Source organism: Malus sylvestris, chromosome 3 (genome assembly GCF_916048215.2).
Source record: "Malus sylvestris chromosome 3, drMalSylv7.2, whole genome shotgun sequence".
Classification (NCBI taxonomy): Eukaryota; Viridiplantae; Streptophyta; class Magnoliopsida; order Rosales; family Rosaceae; genus Malus; species Malus sylvestris.
The window spans coordinates 25,851,798-25,870,106 of record NC_062262.1 but is presented as its reverse complement, the minus strand read 5'-3'; the positions used below and the strand labels follow the sequence as shown (position 1 = coordinate 25,870,106).

Genomic DNA, 18,309 nt, shown 5'->3' with positions numbered 1-18,309 from the left:
GTTGGTTCCAGTCAGGTATCTCGGCTTGACGTTCAGCCTTCAACTTGTTTACTTCCTCCAGGAGCTGTAGGACGAGAGGGTCCTGAGTGGAGTCGTGCATCACTGAAGTTTTCTTCCGTAAGTCCCCATCGCCTCTTGGAAGTAGGAAAGTTTGATCAAGATAGCATGATTTTTCCTTGGACTCGTCACACTGACTCCTAGAGTGAGTATGTCGGAACATTTCCAAGTCCCCTGTACCTTCATGTTCTTCTGGGACTTGTTGCCCATTCCTTAGATTAACTGCTGGCCTGGGTCGTGGGAGAGGACCGAGTCTTTCAGAAACTCTTGGGTCATTGATCTTCGAGCTTATGTGGATGGGATTCTCTCGACGTTGCTTTAAGAAGTCTTGACAATCGCGATAGACGGCTTTTGATCCTTCCACTCCTTCTGTGAGGAGGTGCTTTCCTCTACTTCTTCTGCTTCGGGTTGAAGCAGCTGGGTTGAGAGAAATCTCATGTTGATTATTACATTGATGTGTAGCTCGATCCCTATCTGGGATATCCGTGTTGGATATCGGTGACCCTCCGTGTTGGGGGGCATTCAGATGATTGTTGACCTCAGCAAGGGCGACGAGCTTGTGTGCTTGAGCATGCCTAGCCTCGTGAAGCATCTCGAAAAGTTTTTCATACTGCTCCTGGAGGACCTCGCTCCTCATCACTATCTTGTTGTTCTGAGCTTCTAACTCATCGACTTTAGCTTGAAGAGTAACTCTATTTCCTTCCTGCTTTCGTTGCTTCATACTAGGTCCAATGGGGGTGTCATTCTGTGTGCTATGGCTTCTTTCGCTCCCCATGTTGGAGAGAGATGTTTGGCCAAAAGAAAGTGTACGAGCGGTGGAAACCAGCTTAACAAAGCTGAAGATAGTGGGAGTAAGTGTCTTTCCCACAGACGGCGCCAAATGTTGATGCACAAAATTAGCGAGGACTTTGGTACAACAGAAAGTGTCAGGTTTGCGACCTTCGCTTGGTTGCTTCGATCACTAGTGAAGGTAAGTACGTAAATGAATAGGGACAGGGAAGCAAACACAAGATGTACGTGGTTCACCCAGATCGGCTACGTCCACGGAGTAGAGGAGTTCTCATTAATTGTGAAGGGTTTACACAAATACATAGGTTCAAGCTCTCATTTTGTGAGTTCTAGTGAATAGTTTAGTACAAAATGACATTAGAGATTATTGTGGGAGAATGATCCCTATTTATAGAAGAGAGTTTCTAGTTTTGTTCTAACATTGACACGTGTCGTGTTGTGATTGGCTTCTGATGTTGACACGTGTCGAGCTGTGATTGGCTTCTGATGTCGACACGTGTCGCATTGTGATTGGCCTCCTGGTTGAAGGGAAGCTCTTCTGGGTCTTTGACGGTATAACGTTGACCGGTGCTCAATAGTTTCGGGATTGGTCAAGTATGGTACAAACAAATATATTTTAGTTTTTGTATTATGAAACAAATATCTAACGGTTAGAACATGATGCCTAAAAAAGTTTCATACTAAAAATCTAAAATTATCATTCTCATACCTGTAGTATTTGAATGATTGAATCCACATTTGCAGCTCAACTGACCGTACATTTTGTATGATATATAGAACTGCTACCAAAAATTCTTAAATGCTCTGAAATGCCAGGTATTCTGAGTGTTTTAACTGTTAAATCGTAATTTTTGTATATTTAAACATAAATCTAAAACACTTGTTGTACTGGGTGCTCGAGAAAGTCCCAACCGTTACACTGGCTAGAAAATCCCTTTGTATATTCCATTTTCCAACTATTTAATAGAGGCGGAACCTATTGTATTATTTCGTACAAATGTAATATATAAAACGTAGGTTAAAAAATCTTTTCTAATAAAGATTAGACCTATCAATATGGTAGGTCCCGTTTCTATTGAAGATTTGGTATAAATGTAATATATAAAACGTAGCAAGTATATCATTTTTTAAGTAAAGGAACATTAAAAGAAGAAAGCAACAATTAATCGAGAAAAGTGCTAAGGAAATTGGTAATTCATGAGTTAATAGGTCAATTGTTGCTGTTATTTCTTTAAGGTCAATGTTTTGAACCTTTTTAAGCTGTCTGAATTAATGTAGCTCTATTTTAGCATGCTAATCTTGAGCCCATGATATATAGATTTGAAGAGAACGACGAAATCTACAAGACTTGTATGTATGGAGAAAGTGCAGTTAAAATATGATAAGTATCATGTCGTTTTAAATTTTAGTATTTTCAACCACACATAAATTATTTATTGAACGAGTAACGTACTTTTCAAACACCAAGTACTCAAGTCAAGTGAGATGGAATCTGGAATGTAATTTGATGCAACCCGTTTCCACACTGCCCCTCGTCCATCTGTCCTTTGTTTTTTATTTTATTTTTTTTGTCGTTTAAAGCTGGTGACTTTAAAGATGTACTTGCATTCGAACCCATCACGAACCAGGTGCTTCAAACTCAAAACGACGAGTTCAGAGTAAACTCCAACTTCCAACCTGCATCAAACCCATCAAAAACCCATCAAATAAAATAAATAAATTACTCCGCAAATCATGGATCGTACGGTCCAGCCATCGCCGGAAATGCAGCAATCCGTGGCAGCCGTGGAGCAAATCGTGGGCCACGATTTCAGGAACAAGAGGCTTCTAGAAGAAGCTCTGACCCACTCCTCTTACTCCGAATCGCCGTCGTACCAGCGCCTCGAATTCGTCGGCGACGCTGCTCTCGGCCTCGCCCTCAGCAACTACTTCTTCCTTGCTTATCCTGGGGTCGAACCCGGCACTCTCTCTCTGCTGCGCTCCGCCAACGTCAGCACCGAGAAGCTCGCACGTGTGGCTGTCCGGCACGGCCTTTACTGCCACCTCCGCCACAATGCACCTGCTCTCCGGGATAAGGTTCGTTACTATTAATTAATTAATTATTCCCTTTGTTCTCAATCAATTTCATTTTTTCTGATTCTCTGTTTTATGTGTGGAAAGAAAGAACAAAAGGAGGAACATTTTAGCTGGGTTTTTGTTTTTGTTTATATTTTCTTGTTGTCTGGATTTGTGTCGGAAAAGTTTAATTGTTTCATAGGTATTAATTTTGTTATCTTTTAATATTTTTCCCATTTTTTTTTCCAGGTTAATTTTCTTGAAAGGATTGTTGTTGTCAATCAATGGTATAATTTTAGGATTTGTCTGCAATTTGTTCTCAATTTTAGGTTAGGGAGTTTACTGAAGCTGTCACTGGAGAAGACGAGACGCCGCTTGTATATCGTGGTTCTGTGAGAGCTCCCAAGGTTCTTGCAGATATGGTGGAGTCTGTGGCAGCAGCAGTGTATGTTGACTTGAATTTTGATCTGGAAAAATTATGGATGGTGTGTATTTGATTACCTTCTGTTAAGTTTCCAAGCGTTTAGAAGTTGGATATAACCTGTTAGTTTTTGTTGTTGTTGTTGATATACATTTGTAGAAATTTAGGCGCCTTTTGGAGCCTATAGTTACTCTTGAAGAAGTGCAAGGTCAACCTCAACCTGTTACAATGTTGTTTGAGCTTTGCCAGAAGCACGGGAAACATGTTGATATCAAGCATTGGAGAGATGAGACCAAAAGTATTGCTAGTGTCTATGTTGATGGCGTGTTTGTTGCCTCGGGTTCTTCTGAGCAGAAGGAGATTGCCAAGCTTGATGCTGCTAAGATAGCTCTTTTAAAGTTGTCGAAATCGTTGGGGGTAAGTGGCAGGTCGACGGAATTTATTGCGGGAATTGATGGAAAGTTTCAAATTGAAGAAGCAAAACAGAAGTTGCATGAGCTTTGTGACAAGAAGAAGTGGCCTAAACCAATTTACACGTATGAATCTCTTTGCCCTTATCATGACCTCTGAACATATTTGAAGAAAAACACTGTATTGTTGGAATTAATGTTGTTTATTCCGTAGTTACGTAGATTTTCTGTTTTTCTATTGCAGCATTGAGAAAGATGAAGGTCCTTCACATGAGAAGAGATTTGTATCCTCAGTCAAAATTGCAACTGCGGATGGTGTACTATGCATAACGGGAGATGAAAGGTCGAGAATAAAAGATGCGGACAACTCTGCAGCTTCGTCAATGATCTGTGCTTTACAAGAATCTGGTTACATATGATGCAACTCCAATTCTTTTTCTTTTCTTGTACCCCCTGCCGCATTTGAAATTTGAATGCATAGTTTAGAGGAAAACTCTGTATGCAACATAAGAGCTTGCAGTTATGCAATAACAACGATGGATTATAGGAAAATGTTGCGTTTCATGCCCAACAGATTTAGGTTAGGATTTGAGCCTGTAACGTTTGTTTGCGCTCGTCGTAGTTTTCAGACTGTTTGTCCCCTGTTTCAAGTGATTGTTTGATTGGATGGAGTTTACTGGTGGTCCATCTTCTTCTCTCTCTCTCTACCTCCATAGCAACCTTGAGCTCTTTAACCAGCAGTCTGATTTTCACTCAACGAAGACTCCCATATTGACCCAAACCCAGTGGTGCACAATGCGATACTCTCAACTTTGATAAATTAGTATTGTTTTGTTTTCTGGTAAATAAAATTTGATCATATAATTTGGCTCCCCAATGTTAAGCAACAAATTTGATAGTGAAATGCGTGTAGATTAATGCTATTCATACCACATTTTTATACCACATGATGTGATAAATAAATGTACCCCCCAGATTTTAACTCATTTAATGTGGATTTTTACCTCATGAAGATTTGAGTTTATCTGATTAGATGTTAATCGAGTATAGTGCTAGTGATGGCTCTCGTGAGTAAAGAACCTATGTGGTTTTAAAAATGTAATAGGTGTAATATTATGGGAGGAATTGGATTAAGCAACACAATGGGTAAATCGTAATGATTAGATATTGAACTTGACATCCATATATGAGTCGAAGCTTATACCTCTCAATTACAAATAAAAAATTATCAACAAAAGTAAAACATAGTGCTAGTGACGGCTCTCGTCATAAAGAAATGTGGCTGTTTCTCTTCTGAATATGTGATTGTTTTGGTTTACATGGGAGAAGAGACCAAAAACGAAAACTAAGAATCAAACATTTAGGATGAAGATGTAGCTCCTGCAAAGACAGCCATGGATCACTAGAAAGGCTGGTGCTGCTACTATCCACAGTCATTTTTACCTCTCTCACACCTTTTTTTAATTTATGTATTTTGATATTCTTCAATTAATTCAATCGGACAATTGAAAATTAAGAAACATGTGTGATAAGTGTATAAAAAGTGATATGTTAGTTTGTATATGATTGTGACAGATGTCATTGATCCAATGGTTTATGTTAGTCATGCTCAAGGAAGAAAATATCGGTAATATCGGAAATATCGGTAGTCCGAAAACACGGAAATATCAATGGAAATATCGGGATAATATCGATATCCATAAAAATTACATGGAAACCACGGAAATTGTAAGAAAAACTTGGAAATTTTTAATGAAACTTTGCAGGATGTTTATTTAGTCAATTATCTATTAGTTTATCACAAAAAATTGGAAGGAAATGCATTGCATGATGAATTTAACTGATTTAAGTTGATTATATAGCGAGCTGGCAAACATTGTGAGTGTAGAAAATATGTAGTAATTAATGAAAGAAGTTTAAACATACCATAATCATTTATATATAATTAATTAGTACAATATTGGGAGGTTTTATTTAGGATATTTAAAAAAAAAAAAAAGGAAGTGAATAAAATGATGAAGAATAATGTGCCGAATTTGACACTTTAAATTTCTTACACATAAGCATGCGTCTAGGCGTTGAAGTTCCAAATTATAGTATATCAATTAACGATTGAAAATCAATACGTTGAATAAGACTAAACTTTAATTTGGATGCCGATTATGTTTTTTCAAGTTTATATAAAGTAAAAGAATTGAATTTTGAAAGTCAGGAGTGTGTCAATTGTTTTATAATTTGTCCGAATACATATATCAGGTTGCTACTCAACGTAATTTGAAAGTATATCTAGTGCAAGGACTTGTCTTTTTTTGTTGATAAGCAAAGGGTTTGTAGCTTTTTTTGCTAAGTAGTAGAACATATTATGTTTGTTTAATCTTTAGTATTTGATCGTTGTCCACAAATATAGGATAGAATGCCCCAAATTAGATCTGGCTCTTAAGTCTTACCTAGTTGGAGTCACAAGTTCACATGTACCAGCCCTCGCAAGTCGCAGCAAAACGTTTTGGTTTCTGTAATCCCACATCACCCACGCAAGGGCAGTGAGCAAGGAAACAGGCCTATAAAAGCCACATTCCCAAGCTTGGTTTCTGTAATCTCGTTTCTGTAATCCCACATCGCCCACGCAAGGGCAGTGAGCAAGGAAACAGGCCTATAAAAGCCACATTCCCAAGCTTGGTTTCTGTAATCCCACATCGCCCACGCAAGGGAAGTGAGCAAGCAAACAGGCCTATAAAAGCCACATTCCCAAGCTGTGAAAAGCATGCCTTGCTCAGCCCTTTTGGCTAAGATCAAGTGTAGTTATTTGTTGAGACTTCTCAGAATTTTTTTAAATATTTTTGGGTTTTGATATGGCGATATTATCAAAAATATCGCGATAGTTTCGGAAATATCGCGATAATATCGATAATATCATGATATTTAGGCGAAACCTAATTGGATACCTATTAAAATATCGTTACCGTGAAAAACCGATAATATCGACGATATTTCGCCGATATTATTGGGATTTTCTTCCTTGGTCATGCTAGAGTCGGTTAGAATGAGTGCAAAGAGTATAAATACTCTTATTATCGTTGTATTAATCACATTCTGAAAATAGAAAGAAAATAATTCATTCTCTCACTTTCTCACCCTAAAGTTCTCTATCTATCTCTCTCTATAATATGTCTTTCTGTTATCTTAGTGTTAGAGTAGGTTGATCCATCAATGGCCACACGCATTCTACATCATCTCATTTGTGTTGTTCACGTATTAAACTTGAGAATTTACTGGAGAACGTGTGAGAATGTGAGGATAGCACCATCCTACTAGGAAATTGTTGCGTTTCATCTCTTTTAAGGTTAGGTTAGGAATTATATTTGAGGCTGTAATATCTCCAACAGGATCCTTTTTGGATTATTTTGATGAGAATCATAGGGATCTGTGAATCGTATCCGTTCATCGTATATTGTGCGATCAGTTTTTTTCAATTAATGTTTGTGTTTTATTTTAAATAAAAATATTTAAAATAATTTCCGACTGTATAATATACGATGAATTGACACAATTGACAAATCCTTGAAATCCTCATAAAGAGGATTCGATTCGTAATATCTGGTTTATGTGGTCTAGCCAGCTGGCTGCCAGACCTTTGGAACTGGACGCATTTGGGGAATAGAATCCGATGATTCATCCACCAATGCCCAGATGACAACCTCGGACAAAGTGTTTTACCCTTTCTCTTTCTCTTTTCCTTAACATTCGTATTCCTTACTTTACTTTTACCATTAAGGTTGCTTAACTTAATTGCTTTCCATCACTACTAAAGAGTTATTTTCTGGTATTTCCAATTCCAAATCCAACTAGATAGTTTTGCTTCAACATACATCAACGACGATCTTCCAATTCAGCAACATGACACTCTTCAGTAATACCTCAGCATCCCTCGATCGCGAGCTCCCGCCATCGCCTGAAATGAAAGATAAAGTGACGGCCATGGAGAAAATTGTAGGCCACAACTTCAAGAACAAGAGGCTTCTAGAGGAAGCTCTCACACACCCCTCCGTCACGAACTTCCCATCGTATGAGCGTTTAGCAGTGCTCGGTGACGCTGCCCTTGGCATGGCTATGAGTAAGCACCTCTTTCTTCTTTACCCCGACATGGATCAAGGCAACTTCTCTAAGCTCCGCTCCACCAATGTTAGTACGATGAAGTTCGCACGCGCTGCTGTTAAACATGGGTTTGATCACTGCCTTCGTCACAATTCTCCTCCTCTCGCTACTCAGGTCATTGTTTGAGCTATCTGGTTTCTTTTAGTTATTTCATATATTATTATTTTAGTACTTTGCTAATTGAATTTGCATTTTGCAATTTGTGGAGGTTTTTTTATTAATTTCCACAGGAGCTTAAGCTTTTATTGACATACTAAAAAAGTACACCAAATATAAGGAAATTGAATCGTGCAGAGTGAGTTTTTTTTTTTTTTCTTTTCTTTTTTAACATGCCAATACCATCTTTTTTTTTTTTTTTTTTTAAGGCTAATTACTGATATATCCTAATATATATAACCTGAAGAAAGAATGGAACTTTAACAAAAAAGCTCCTGGTACTGTTTACTTAAAAAAAAACATATTTTTACATTAAAAAGTCAATCATAGTACTATTCACTTTACCCTTTATTTTATCCTTATCGTTAAAACTTAAAGTTTTCAAGTCATTTTAATTAGTTTTCCTAAAAAAAAATGTAAAATATTTATATTTATATGTAAAATAGTGGTAAGTTTGAATAAAATAGTATTTTTATGCAATCAGTCTTTTACCACAGTAGTGTAAAGGAGTTGAGCTATTGCATGTCTACATGGTTAATTTAACAAAAACTATTATTTGACAAAAAAAAAATTTATATTGTAAGAAATACTAATGTACCTGTTACAATTATTTGAAAAGGAAAAAAAATGCTCATTTTTACACAAATGTGAAAACAGCCATATAAGGAATCAAAACTCTAATACCATGTAATTTTTGTTATTAATATGCATTGAAATTATGACATTTAAAATTTTCTTTTCCAAGTCCGCATAAGCAATTTTTTTTATAGAACAAGTACGATATTCATTGAAGTGAGAGGAATTTGTACAAAATGAGAATAAGGTGCATAAATGGGCCTCGAAAAAAACTTTGCCTGGAATTTCAATCCGGTCAAAGGGAAAAACAGTATCCTGCACAAACAACTTTGAAAGTTAGCTATCCTCAAAACAAAGTTACATCAACTCCATATAAGTTTGAATAAAACTAAACGTCCGCATAAGCATTTGAGAACGTTTAATTGAACGAAATAATACAAAATAAATGTAGATAACAAGTAATAAACTAGGGATGACAATTTTTAACTGTTAAACCTAATAACCGTGAATAACCGTTTGAATTGATTGGATTTGAGTATGAAAATTCGGGTATATTTTGGATATGGGGAAAAACTGTGAATAATATTTGGTTATGGTTTTGGATATGGTTATAGAGGTTCCCTATCCATATCCGTCCTCGAATCCGAACATAATTATATATAATATAATAGTAAATATATATATATATATATATATTTATTATTATTATTATTATTATTCACCGAATCTATTACCTTAAGAATACAAAAGTTGCACTGTGTGAGTTGCATTTTGTTGGCAAGTTAAAAAGTTTTGATATGATTCAAAATCTATTAGAATCCAGACCAATAGTACTTATGGGAGATATAAAAAATCAGCCAACATTATCAATGTTTAACTTTAATTTTTATGCTCCATAAGATCCACTCATTAAATCATTTTATATATCAAATATTTAATGACAAAATTAATATTTACTAAATTATCATGAGTCAATTGAACGAATATATTTTTTTTATTAACAAAGATGGGTATAACAGTTAACCGATAAGGAATCCGTTACCCGGTGGGTATAGTTATGGATAATACCTTATGGTGAATTGGCGGTTATGGATATGATTAATTTCTGTGGTTATGGAGATAGATATAGTATTTTCGTCCCCAAATCGAACCGTTGCCATCCCTATAATAGACACAAAGTCAATCATATTAGGTGTAATTTAAACATCCAAAAAATACAATTTTTGCCAATCAAACTTAATTATGGATATTGCTTAGTTAGAGCCTAATCATTCGGTTTTTATTAGAAAAATTTACCACGGTGAATTTTAGTTGAAAAAAAATTGAATTCCAAAGGGTATACTCATATATAATTAGCTAGAGACACTAGCATATTACATGCACTTTTGGTTACCAATTAATTAACTAGTGTGAAACTTTCTTTCTTTCTTATTTCTAAACGCTGTCACATTAGTTAGTATTTTAAAAACTGGTGTCTCGAGCCTTGTGTATATTTGCCTCTTTTGATGTAAGTTTTCCTTTTTGAAATTTGTATAAATCATTTGTCGTTAAGTAATGGTACTTTTACTCTTAGTTTTATGAGCAATATTTTGATTTAAGTTTTAGGTTGGGGAGTTTGCCAAAGCGGTTTCGAATGAAGAAGATGAGACCGATCTTTTATATGGAGGGACTATACAACCCAATCATGCTCTTGCAGATATTGTGGAATCAGTGGCAGCTGCCATATACATTGACTTGAACTTTGATCTGCACAAACTATGGAAGGTGCGTATTTCATTATAGCTTGTTTCATTTTATATGACAATTATGGAAACCTTTTATTGAGTTTGTAATTAGGGTTTGTAAGTTGGTTTGAACTTTAACTAGTGGTTTTTGTGTTATCTGCTGTGGTACATTTGTAGACATATGAGCATCTTTTGGAGCCTATAGTTACTCTCGAAGATTTGCTGGATCACCCTGTGTCAAAGTTGTTTAAGCTTTGCCAGAAGCATGGAAAGCTCGTTGAGACCAAGGAGGCGAGAGATGATGCTAAAAATATAAGTATTTCTTGTGTGTATGTTGATGGTAACCCCTTTGCCTCGGCTCCTGGAAAAAATATTACAATTGCCAAGCGTCGTGCTGCAAGTGAAGCCCTATCTAAGTTGTCCGAATTCGGCATAAACTATGGGTCGTTTGAAGTTGTTGCTGAAAATGAAGCTAAAAAGAATTTGAAGGAGCTTTGTGAGAAGAAGAGGATCCGTAAACCAACTTACAGGTATGAACACATTCAGAAAAAAAAAAAAATTGTGTTTTTAGAATTATGTTGTCAATAATATTTATAAATAATCCACGCATATATTTACCTTTTCTACTGTAGAGTGAAAGAATTTGGTCCTGCGCATGAGAAGAGATTTGTATCATCAGTTGAAATTGAAACTTTAGATGGTGTGCTATATAAGACAGGAGATGAAAGGCCAAGAAAACGATATGCGGAGAATTCTGCGGCTTCCTTGATGATCATTACGATGAACACTATAGAAGCAGCTAAAATTAAGGGTGACTATTTTCCAGAAGCAGCTAAAATTAAGGGTGGCTATTTTCCCTCAGTACTCTACAAACTGTGGTTAATGATTTGTTGGGTGATAAGGCTGCTTGTTTTTTGTTTCACAGGAATAATTCTGTTAGTTATTTTCTTTGCTGTGGTCGGTTCTTGTCTGGATTACTTTTTTTCTGGTTGAAACTTGTCTGGAATACTTTCATATAACAAAGAATAGCTTTATAGAGTATAAAAGAGGCTCTCAATTAGTTATCGGGTAGCCTTTCGCTTGATTTCCGTTGACTTCCACGTTTGTAGGCCACTTTTGATTCCTCTTGGAATTTTAAAGAGCTTGTTTGTATGGCCTCGTTTGATGTTCATTACTGAATAAGATTGTTGGTCATGGATTGAATGTTAATCATGTTATATGTTCATGTGCAGTACCAGATTTCGCAACCCATGATAAGGAGAAATTTTTATGGGTAGCATAGAATTAAGAAAAAACTAGATATATATAGGTCCCAAAATTAAGTTCCATTGGTAGCGTGCTCAAACTCTTGGATCGGCTAACAAATTTGCCTCTTTGAACATGTTAGATCCTACATCACCCAGGGGAGTGGATCCTTTGCCTTAAATGTACATACCCACCTCCATATAGCACAAGGCCTTTTGAGAGCTCACTGGCTTCTTATTTCATAAGAACTCTAAAGTTAAGCAAGATCGTGTGAGAGCAATCCCAGGATGGATGATCTATTGGGAAGTTCTCGTATGAGTTCCCAGAAACAAAACCGTGAGGGCGTGGTCGGGGCCCAAAGCGGATAATATAGTGTTACGGCAGAGGCGGAGCCCGGGTAGGGATGTGACAAAACATGTGCTAAAAAGTTCATCTTCATATAGTACAAAAGTTTTGCTTCCAGTGTCATGTTCAACGAAGCTTAATTACCTCCTCATTCACAGCAAGCCTAGCCCCGCTTGGCACCATCCATATTTGCCTTTTTTAGTAAATTCAGTAAGTACTTAGTTTGGGACATAAGACCATCTCCAAACCTGGGCTAAAAGCTAAATTACCTCCCCCCAAATTACCCCCCCCAAATACTCTCCAACCCATGTTAAAATTTAGGCTAAATGCCAAATGTTATTTCTGGGCCAAATACCCCCCAGCTTTCCCCCCGAGCTAAATGCCAAATGTTTATTGGAATTTAAATTTTTTTATATTAAAATGTTCATAAAATTAATTTACAATTATCTACATATTCATTTTTTAAAAAAAATTGATTTAAGAAAAAAATTAGCCTAAGTTCATTCTTTAATAATTCCGGGCTAAAATTTTAGGGCAGAAGGGTTGGAGCAGAAAAGATGTTTCTGGGCTAAAAGCCAAATTTTCCGGGCTAAAAAATTTGGCTTTTAGCCCAAGGGTTGGAGATGGTCTAAGGAAGATCTTTTAACTTCAATCCCAAGAAAATAAAGGAAAGGACCAAAATTTTTAGTAGGAAAGAGAACACTGAGTTGAACAATTATTACCTCTTTGTAGGCTTGAGAAGATGGCCAGTGACATCAAGATAAAACAAGAATAAACACCAATATTGGTTCCTTTCTAACAAAGGTAGAGTGATCAAATTGGAAACCAATAAATCCAAGTGATTTTAATGCACCGTGTAGCTGCTCTTACCAAGCTCCCGCCGCCGGGGGGGGGGGGGGGGGGGACTAGGTACTCGTTTCATGAAAAAAGATTTCGAGCGATGACCATGCAAAAATGCATAGTTGACATCATGTTGGTTTAAAAATGGTTTAAAAAGCAGTCAGATTGAGCTGCGAAAGGGAGGAGAAATGATGGTGATGAATTTATCCGTCTCTTTTCTTGTGTTGTTAATTGGTCTTTCTTGCGCTTCATGTCCTATGTCATGAGCACATGATAGTGGGTGATTAGGGCATCAAGTTGCGTTAACCACATGATTTCATTCGTGTGTGATCATGAATGAAGTTATGAGACGAGATAGAAAATTCATGCATGAACATGATTGAAAAAGTAAAAACATGTTGCTTGATTGTAGCTCCACTTCCAAATTTAAGGTGCTAGTGGATTTATTTCTTGAGGAGTAATTTTTTGCCTATGTGAACTTCGACCTACAACTATTATTAGTGCAAATTTTTTTATCAACTTAGCATGAGATATGCAATTTTTGTCTTTAGATGATAGGCATTTATTTATTTCATGGGAATGAAATCAGAGAATGCTGGAGGCTCCTTCAATCAGTTGTGTTAACTACTTGCAAAAGATGAAGATTGGTACAGGGGAAGAGAAAGAATTGATAGAGAGAAACAAAATAGATTGTATTAATTGATTAGAGAAAATGTATACAAATGAACTTAAGGAAATGATAGCTATACAATCCCTCATATAGTCATATATCCCAACTACAATAATATCATTCTAACTATATTTCTGTTATATCAGTTATTACTCCTCCCTCAAACTAAACTTGGAGTATCCAAGCGAAGTTTGAACTAGCCAGGTATTTGAGACTGATCTAGAACTGCAAGAGCAAGATATTTGCCATGCTTCAAGAATTAACCTGCTGCAAACAAGAAAGCACCCACTGACACTGTTGTAACTACCGACCAAAACCTCTGCTCACCCCATTATCATCACACAAGACTACAACCAAGGAGAATGACACTCCAAGAACCCAAATCAACCAAGGAGAATGATACTCCAAGAAACCAAATCAATCAAGGAGAGTGACACTCCTAATAGCTTCCTAAATTTTCCCAGATACCAAAATTAACCAAGGAGAATAACACTCCAAGAAACCAAATCAACCAAGGAGATTGACACTCTTGATAGCTTCCTAAATCTTCCCATATACCAAAATTAACCAAGGAGAATGACACTCCAAGAAATCAACATTATAGGCTATTATAAGCTTCTGAACAATTCAAACCCAATAAAGAGATAATAGAATTTCAGTGAGGCAGAGAGAGAATTGGACACCATAAAAATTACACAGTTCATGGTTCGAAAATCCAGCAAACCAAATGAAGTCCATGACAAACACTGATCTTGAAGCAATGAAGAATCTTGAACCCAAATATCCCAAATATCACACTAATATCCCGAAAAGACTCACAAGCGGAGTGTAAATTCAATATACCACTCTTTGGCTATCGGCCTTACTAATTGACAAAATAGAGAACACTTTCTTACTAAAATATTTAATCAAACAGATCATGTGCACTGTGAAAACCAGAAATCAAGAACCCGATAAGAACTTCAATCTTGAGCCAAAGGACGTAGAGGAAGCAAACCAGAAACCTTGGCGAATCAATCTACCAACTAGCAGCAACCATGGCTTTCCTTTCTCGCTCACACACACTGAGAAATTCAAGACTGAGCAAAACCCGAGTGAGAAATGGAGGGCAAAGCTTACCCAAAAGAGCCAGGCCAACGTTCCCAAATCCAGGGCACCTGCGAATGGACAACGATCGAAGAGATTGGCATCGAGACACAGCTGGTGATCCAAAGTTTACATCTTTCAATCCCACGCGGGAAACAAAAGCTACATACTTCAATTTTGAACCACCACCAAAAAACCCAAATTAACTGGGTGATCCTGTGGCACTCCTCCAAATGAAGGTTCTCAAGAGATATTGCTGAGGGCGGCATTTAATTTCGTTCAGGCATTTTCACAAACACCTCGATGGCGGCAGAGGACGGCGCAGTCACAATCTACAACTGCAGCGCAATAACCGACGCCAGAAAACAAGCAGAACCCATATTCGATGAAAGTCGGTCTTGCCAAGATGCTCCACAAATTCAGAGGTGTTTGAGATCCTGCGAGTTAGCACAGCCAGAAGATGGAAGGCGGCAGAGATCTTCAGTTCTTGGAGGCGGTGAGGAATCGGTTGTCCGGGCTCCACCTTGACAGCACCTTCAAGTCTTCCTCCGTCATTGATCCCAAGAATCCCACGAAAAACATTGAATAGGAGAAGCTCTCAAAGAGTTGGGGTGAAATCTCTCTCGGTGGTGAAATCTCCGCAGTATTCCTTCGAAACATAAACTAATGGAAAATTGGAAAGAAACTAAGCTAGAAACAGATGAAAAATAATCCCTTATATAGCCGTATATTCCAATTATAATAATACTCTTCTAACTATATTTGTTATATCAGTTATTAAGTTGTAGGAAGTTGTGTTTTCATGCCCAAATATGGTTGCTTAGAACTTGAGCCTGACTGGAAGCTACTTACAATGAATTGCTATCAACATTTGATACATATTTGCAAACAGTTGAATTCTACCAAGTACTACAATGTTTCGTTCTTTAATTTGAAGGAGTGGAGCCTCCAACAAGTTTCATAGCTTCAACGAGTGTTTCTCGGAACCTCACCAAGTTAACCTTCAGATTCTGTCCATCAACGTACACAGCCCTGGAAGCCCGATAGCCCTTCAAGGAAATAGACATGGGATCCGTGATGACAGGGTGATCTGGACCATAGTCATCAATCAGTGAACTCTCCTCTGGTTTAATCTTGTATTCCAAGTAATTCAGCCCCATTTCACTCGCCGGTCCACCATAATAGTTAGCTGACGGCCAATCTAGGCCTAGCGGTACCACTTGCACTAACACTGCCCCAGCTGGCAAGAACAGTGCATTTGTAAGGCCAGCACCGTGAGCTCCAACCATGACACTGCACGAGTTCACTAAGCCCGAAAATGTGTCCAAATTAGATGTCTGGTTAGGCGTTGCAGCGATAACCTGAAAGCCTAATTCTTCCATCATTTCCACCATCTTATCTTCATTCAAAAACTTCCTTGTTTTGCGACGAGAAATAAGAACGAGCACTGGTTTTTTCCCCATCTGATTTGAGACATCCTTCATTTTCAGCATGTATGATTCTCTTAGGAACTGCTTGAAGTCAAACATGGAGTACCCTCCTGGAATGTCGGAAGAATTTAGCGCTAAGTTGTCATGAAACTTAAGGCCTATGACAGCTCCAGGATAGCAGCGAACACCTTCTTTCTCAACTGAATTTATGACATCATAACTGGACAACGATGATAGAATTCGTTCGTACTTGCTAACCCACCATGGCTTAAAATCAGTTATGACAAACTGAAGCTGGGATCGAAAGCTGCGTGACATGATGAACAAGGGGATGATGATCTCATTGAATTCGTGAAATAGGTTTCCGGTGAAGCCACCAGAAGAGAATATCATAGCTGGGATGTCGTAAGAAAAATTGCAAGCCGGAGGAGTACTAATGTTTCCATGTAGTATTTGCACTGGTGTGACAGCCTTCATTGCAGTCCCATCTTCTTTCCTTGCATATGGCTGAACCTTGTATTCAACTTGGGCTTCATTTGAAGGTACATAAACTGTTAAAGCACTCTTGTCAACTATAACTGGTCTATTAGCCACACACACTTCCGAGTGAACGTCAGAGTGGCAAGACAACCCTGTGGTTTCGAGTTGAATTCGATCTACCCCTGCAGTTCATAATCTCACATTACCATAATGGTAGCTCAAGTGGTTAAAAGCATTTTAATTCAGCACCCCATGTTTTGCGTCTGATTCGTGAAAAAATAAGTACATAATCAGAATGGTAATGAACGAAAAAGAAACCTTTAACTAGTCTTTTGAAGAAAGAATTGAGAGGCTCTTCCACTCCAAAGACTTCGTCATCTTTTCTGGTGTGCATCCCTTCAATTTCAAAACTAAAAAATTAGTGAAATCATGGCTACTGATAAACAAGGATAATCTTAATCACAACCATTACCTTCGCTTAATTAACGAAATGTGACTAAACTAAATCGAAAGTTAAGAAAACTTACATGTTTCAAAGGGATTAATATTGGGGGTGAATGCAGCATAAAGCAAACCAATTGTAAGCAAGAAAATCATTGAAATTGTTGTACCAACCACCCCAGTTTTTGAGTCCTTCGCCATCATCGATCTATGATCCAAAACTCCTCAAAATTTTCAAGTCATGTATAAAAAAAAAACAAGAAGACAATTTAGAAATTAGTATCCAAAGACTTGGCAATATTTTTTTCCTCTCAGTTTGTTATGATGCAGCCATCAACTTTGTTTATTCCTAGTTGTTTATATTAAATTTGATATATTTAATTCAGAGATAGCGCAACGTGAGCTGCACTGTAGTATTTGCAGAACCAGTTTTTGGTAACGTTTGCTGGAGTCATATAAACATAATATTTGTTTACGTAATGGTCGTTAGCCCCTATTTTTATAATTGCTTAATGAATATTTTAATTTTGATAAACATCATTTGCGTGAGTCCAGCATAAGACCTCCTCCAAGTAACTGGCGCCTTTGTGATCTAGACCAACCGGTCATGTGGCTTAATGGTTCAATCATCTTCTTTGGGAACACTGTCATTGATGCCTCTGCCTCTTGTTCTTTTGGTTTATTTAATTGAGTAAATTGCCGATTCCTGAACTTTCACTTAGCTTTTAATTTTTCTCCTAAACTTTTGTATTAGAAAACTAGGAACTCAAACTAATTCTTTTAGCCAATTTCAGTTTTTCATATATTCCATCCCAATTGAGTAAATGGCAGAACATGCACAATATGTAAGGGTAGGTAAGTCGTTTCACTCTTAAAAATAATTGAAAAACTGGAAAATAAAATATAACAAAAACTTTCCCTCTCTTTCTTTCCACCAACTCCTATTCTCCATTTTATTTTAGGAAAACTAATGAAAAAAACTTGAAAAATTTTAGTTTTAATAAAAAACCATGTTATAAGTTTTGTTTAATGATTAGTACAAGGCCCATATTAAAGTAGTCCAACTAAAAATGGTCCAATTATAATAAATTATGATTTGTTGATTTTACCCCTAACTTTTTTGGGTTGAGTTCCAGATTTTTGTCGCTAATGGAGTTTATCGTTGTTTTGCAGACCTTCTTCTTTTTCTTTGAAACAAAAATATAGATCCTCATGCTATTTAATTTATATTTTGTATTATTTCGTTGAAATGTGATCGTCGTTATTATTCATAGTGTATTCGGGGTATAATTTTTCAATTTTTCTTCGTCAGTGGAGTTCATCATTTGTTTTTTCAGAAGATGAATTTGAGATCTGCATGCTATTCAATAATAACGACGGATCACTGTTTCTGGATTGTAAAAATAAATTGTTTTTGGAATCTAAGTTACTG

General features: G+C 36.9%; 3 protein-coding genes across 4 annotated transcripts; 2 read left to right on the top strand and 1 right to left on the bottom strand.

The window, feature by feature from the left end:
* Positions 1-2,442: 2,442 nt before the first annotated feature.
* LOC126616228 (ribonuclease 3-like protein 2) lies at positions 2,443-4,419 on the top strand. The gene is made up of 4 exons (XM_050284243.1): positions 2,443-2,922; positions 3,231-3,386; positions 3,482-3,858; positions 3,977-4,419. Exons 1-4 carry the CDS (start codon positions 2,581-2,583, stop codon positions 4,149-4,151), a joined length of 1,050 nt encoding a protein of 349 aa, XP_050140200.1. The 5' UTR covers positions 2,443-2,580; the 3' UTR covers positions 4,152-4,419.
* Positions 4,420-7,409: 2,990 nt separating this feature from the next.
* Positions 7,410-11,549, top strand: LOC126616227 (ribonuclease 3-like protein 2). Its single transcript, XM_050284242.1, has 4 exons — positions 7,410-7,998; positions 10,222-10,380; positions 10,518-10,870; positions 10,973-11,549. The coding sequence occupies exons 1-4, from the start codon at positions 7,627-7,629 to the stop codon at positions 11,331-11,333; spliced, it is 1,245 nt and encodes a 414-aa protein (XP_050140199.1). The 5' UTR covers positions 7,410-7,626; the 3' UTR covers positions 11,334-11,549.
* A 3,707-nt stretch (positions 11,550-15,256) lies between these two features.
* On the bottom strand, positions 15,257-17,137 carry LOC126614533 (alpha-1,3-arabinosyltransferase XAT3-like). 2 transcript variants are annotated; one of them, XM_050282196.1, is made up of 3 exons: positions 16,964-17,137; positions 16,755-16,832; positions 15,257-16,618 (listed from the first exon to the last, which is right to left on the bottom strand). In XM_050282196.1, exons 1-3 carry the CDS (start codon positions 17,079-17,081, stop codon positions 15,453-15,455), a joined length of 1,362 nt encoding a protein of 453 aa, XP_050138153.1. In that variant the 5' UTR covers positions 17,082-17,137; the 3' UTR covers positions 15,257-15,452. The 2 variants fall into 2 exon arrangements, with proteins under 2 accessions (XP_050138153.1, XP_050138154.1); XM_050282197.1 differs by lacking the exon at positions 16,964-17,137 and adding an exon at positions 16,909-16,925.
* Between the last annotated feature and the right edge of the window lie 1,172 nt (positions 17,138-18,309).

Excerpts from the sequence above, each read along its gene's own strand:
- LOC126616228 (XM_050284243.1), top strand. The coding sequence starts at position 2,581 with ATGGATCGTACGGTCCAGCCATCGCCGGAAATGCAGCAATCCGTGGCA. Across the intron at positions 2,923-3,230 it reads CACCTGCTCTCCGGGATAAG|GTTAGGGAGTTTACTGAAGC; the intron begins GTTCGTTACTAT and ends TCTCAATTTTAG. Across the intron at positions 3,859-3,976 it reads TGGCCTAAACCAATTTACAC|CATTGAGAAAGATGAAGGTC; the intron begins GTATGAATCTCT and ends TTTCTATTGCAG.
- LOC126616227 (XM_050284242.1), top strand. The coding sequence starts at position 7,627 with ATGACACTCTTCAGTAATACCTCAGCATCCCTCGATCGCGAGCTCCCG. Across the intron at positions 7,999-10,221 it reads CTCCTCCTCTCGCTACTCAG|GTTGGGGAGTTTGCCAAAGC; the intron begins GTCATTGTTTGA and ends TTTAAGTTTTAG. Across the intron at positions 10,871-10,972 it reads ATCCGTAAACCAACTTACAG|AGTGAAAGAATTTGGTCCTG; the intron begins GTATGAACACAT and ends TTTCTACTGTAG.
- LOC126614533 (XM_050282196.1), bottom strand. The coding sequence starts at position 17,081 with ATGATGGCGAAGGACTCAAAAACTGGGGTGGTTGGTACAACAATTTCA. Across the intron at positions 16,833-16,963 it reads TATTAATCCCTTTGAAACAT|GGATGCACACCAGAAAAGAT; the intron begins GTAAGTTTTCTT and ends TTGAAATTGAAG. Across the intron at positions 16,619-16,754 it reads CTTCAAAAGACTAGTTAAAG|GGGTAGATCGAATTCAACTC; the intron begins GTTTCTTTTTCG and ends TATGAACTGCAG.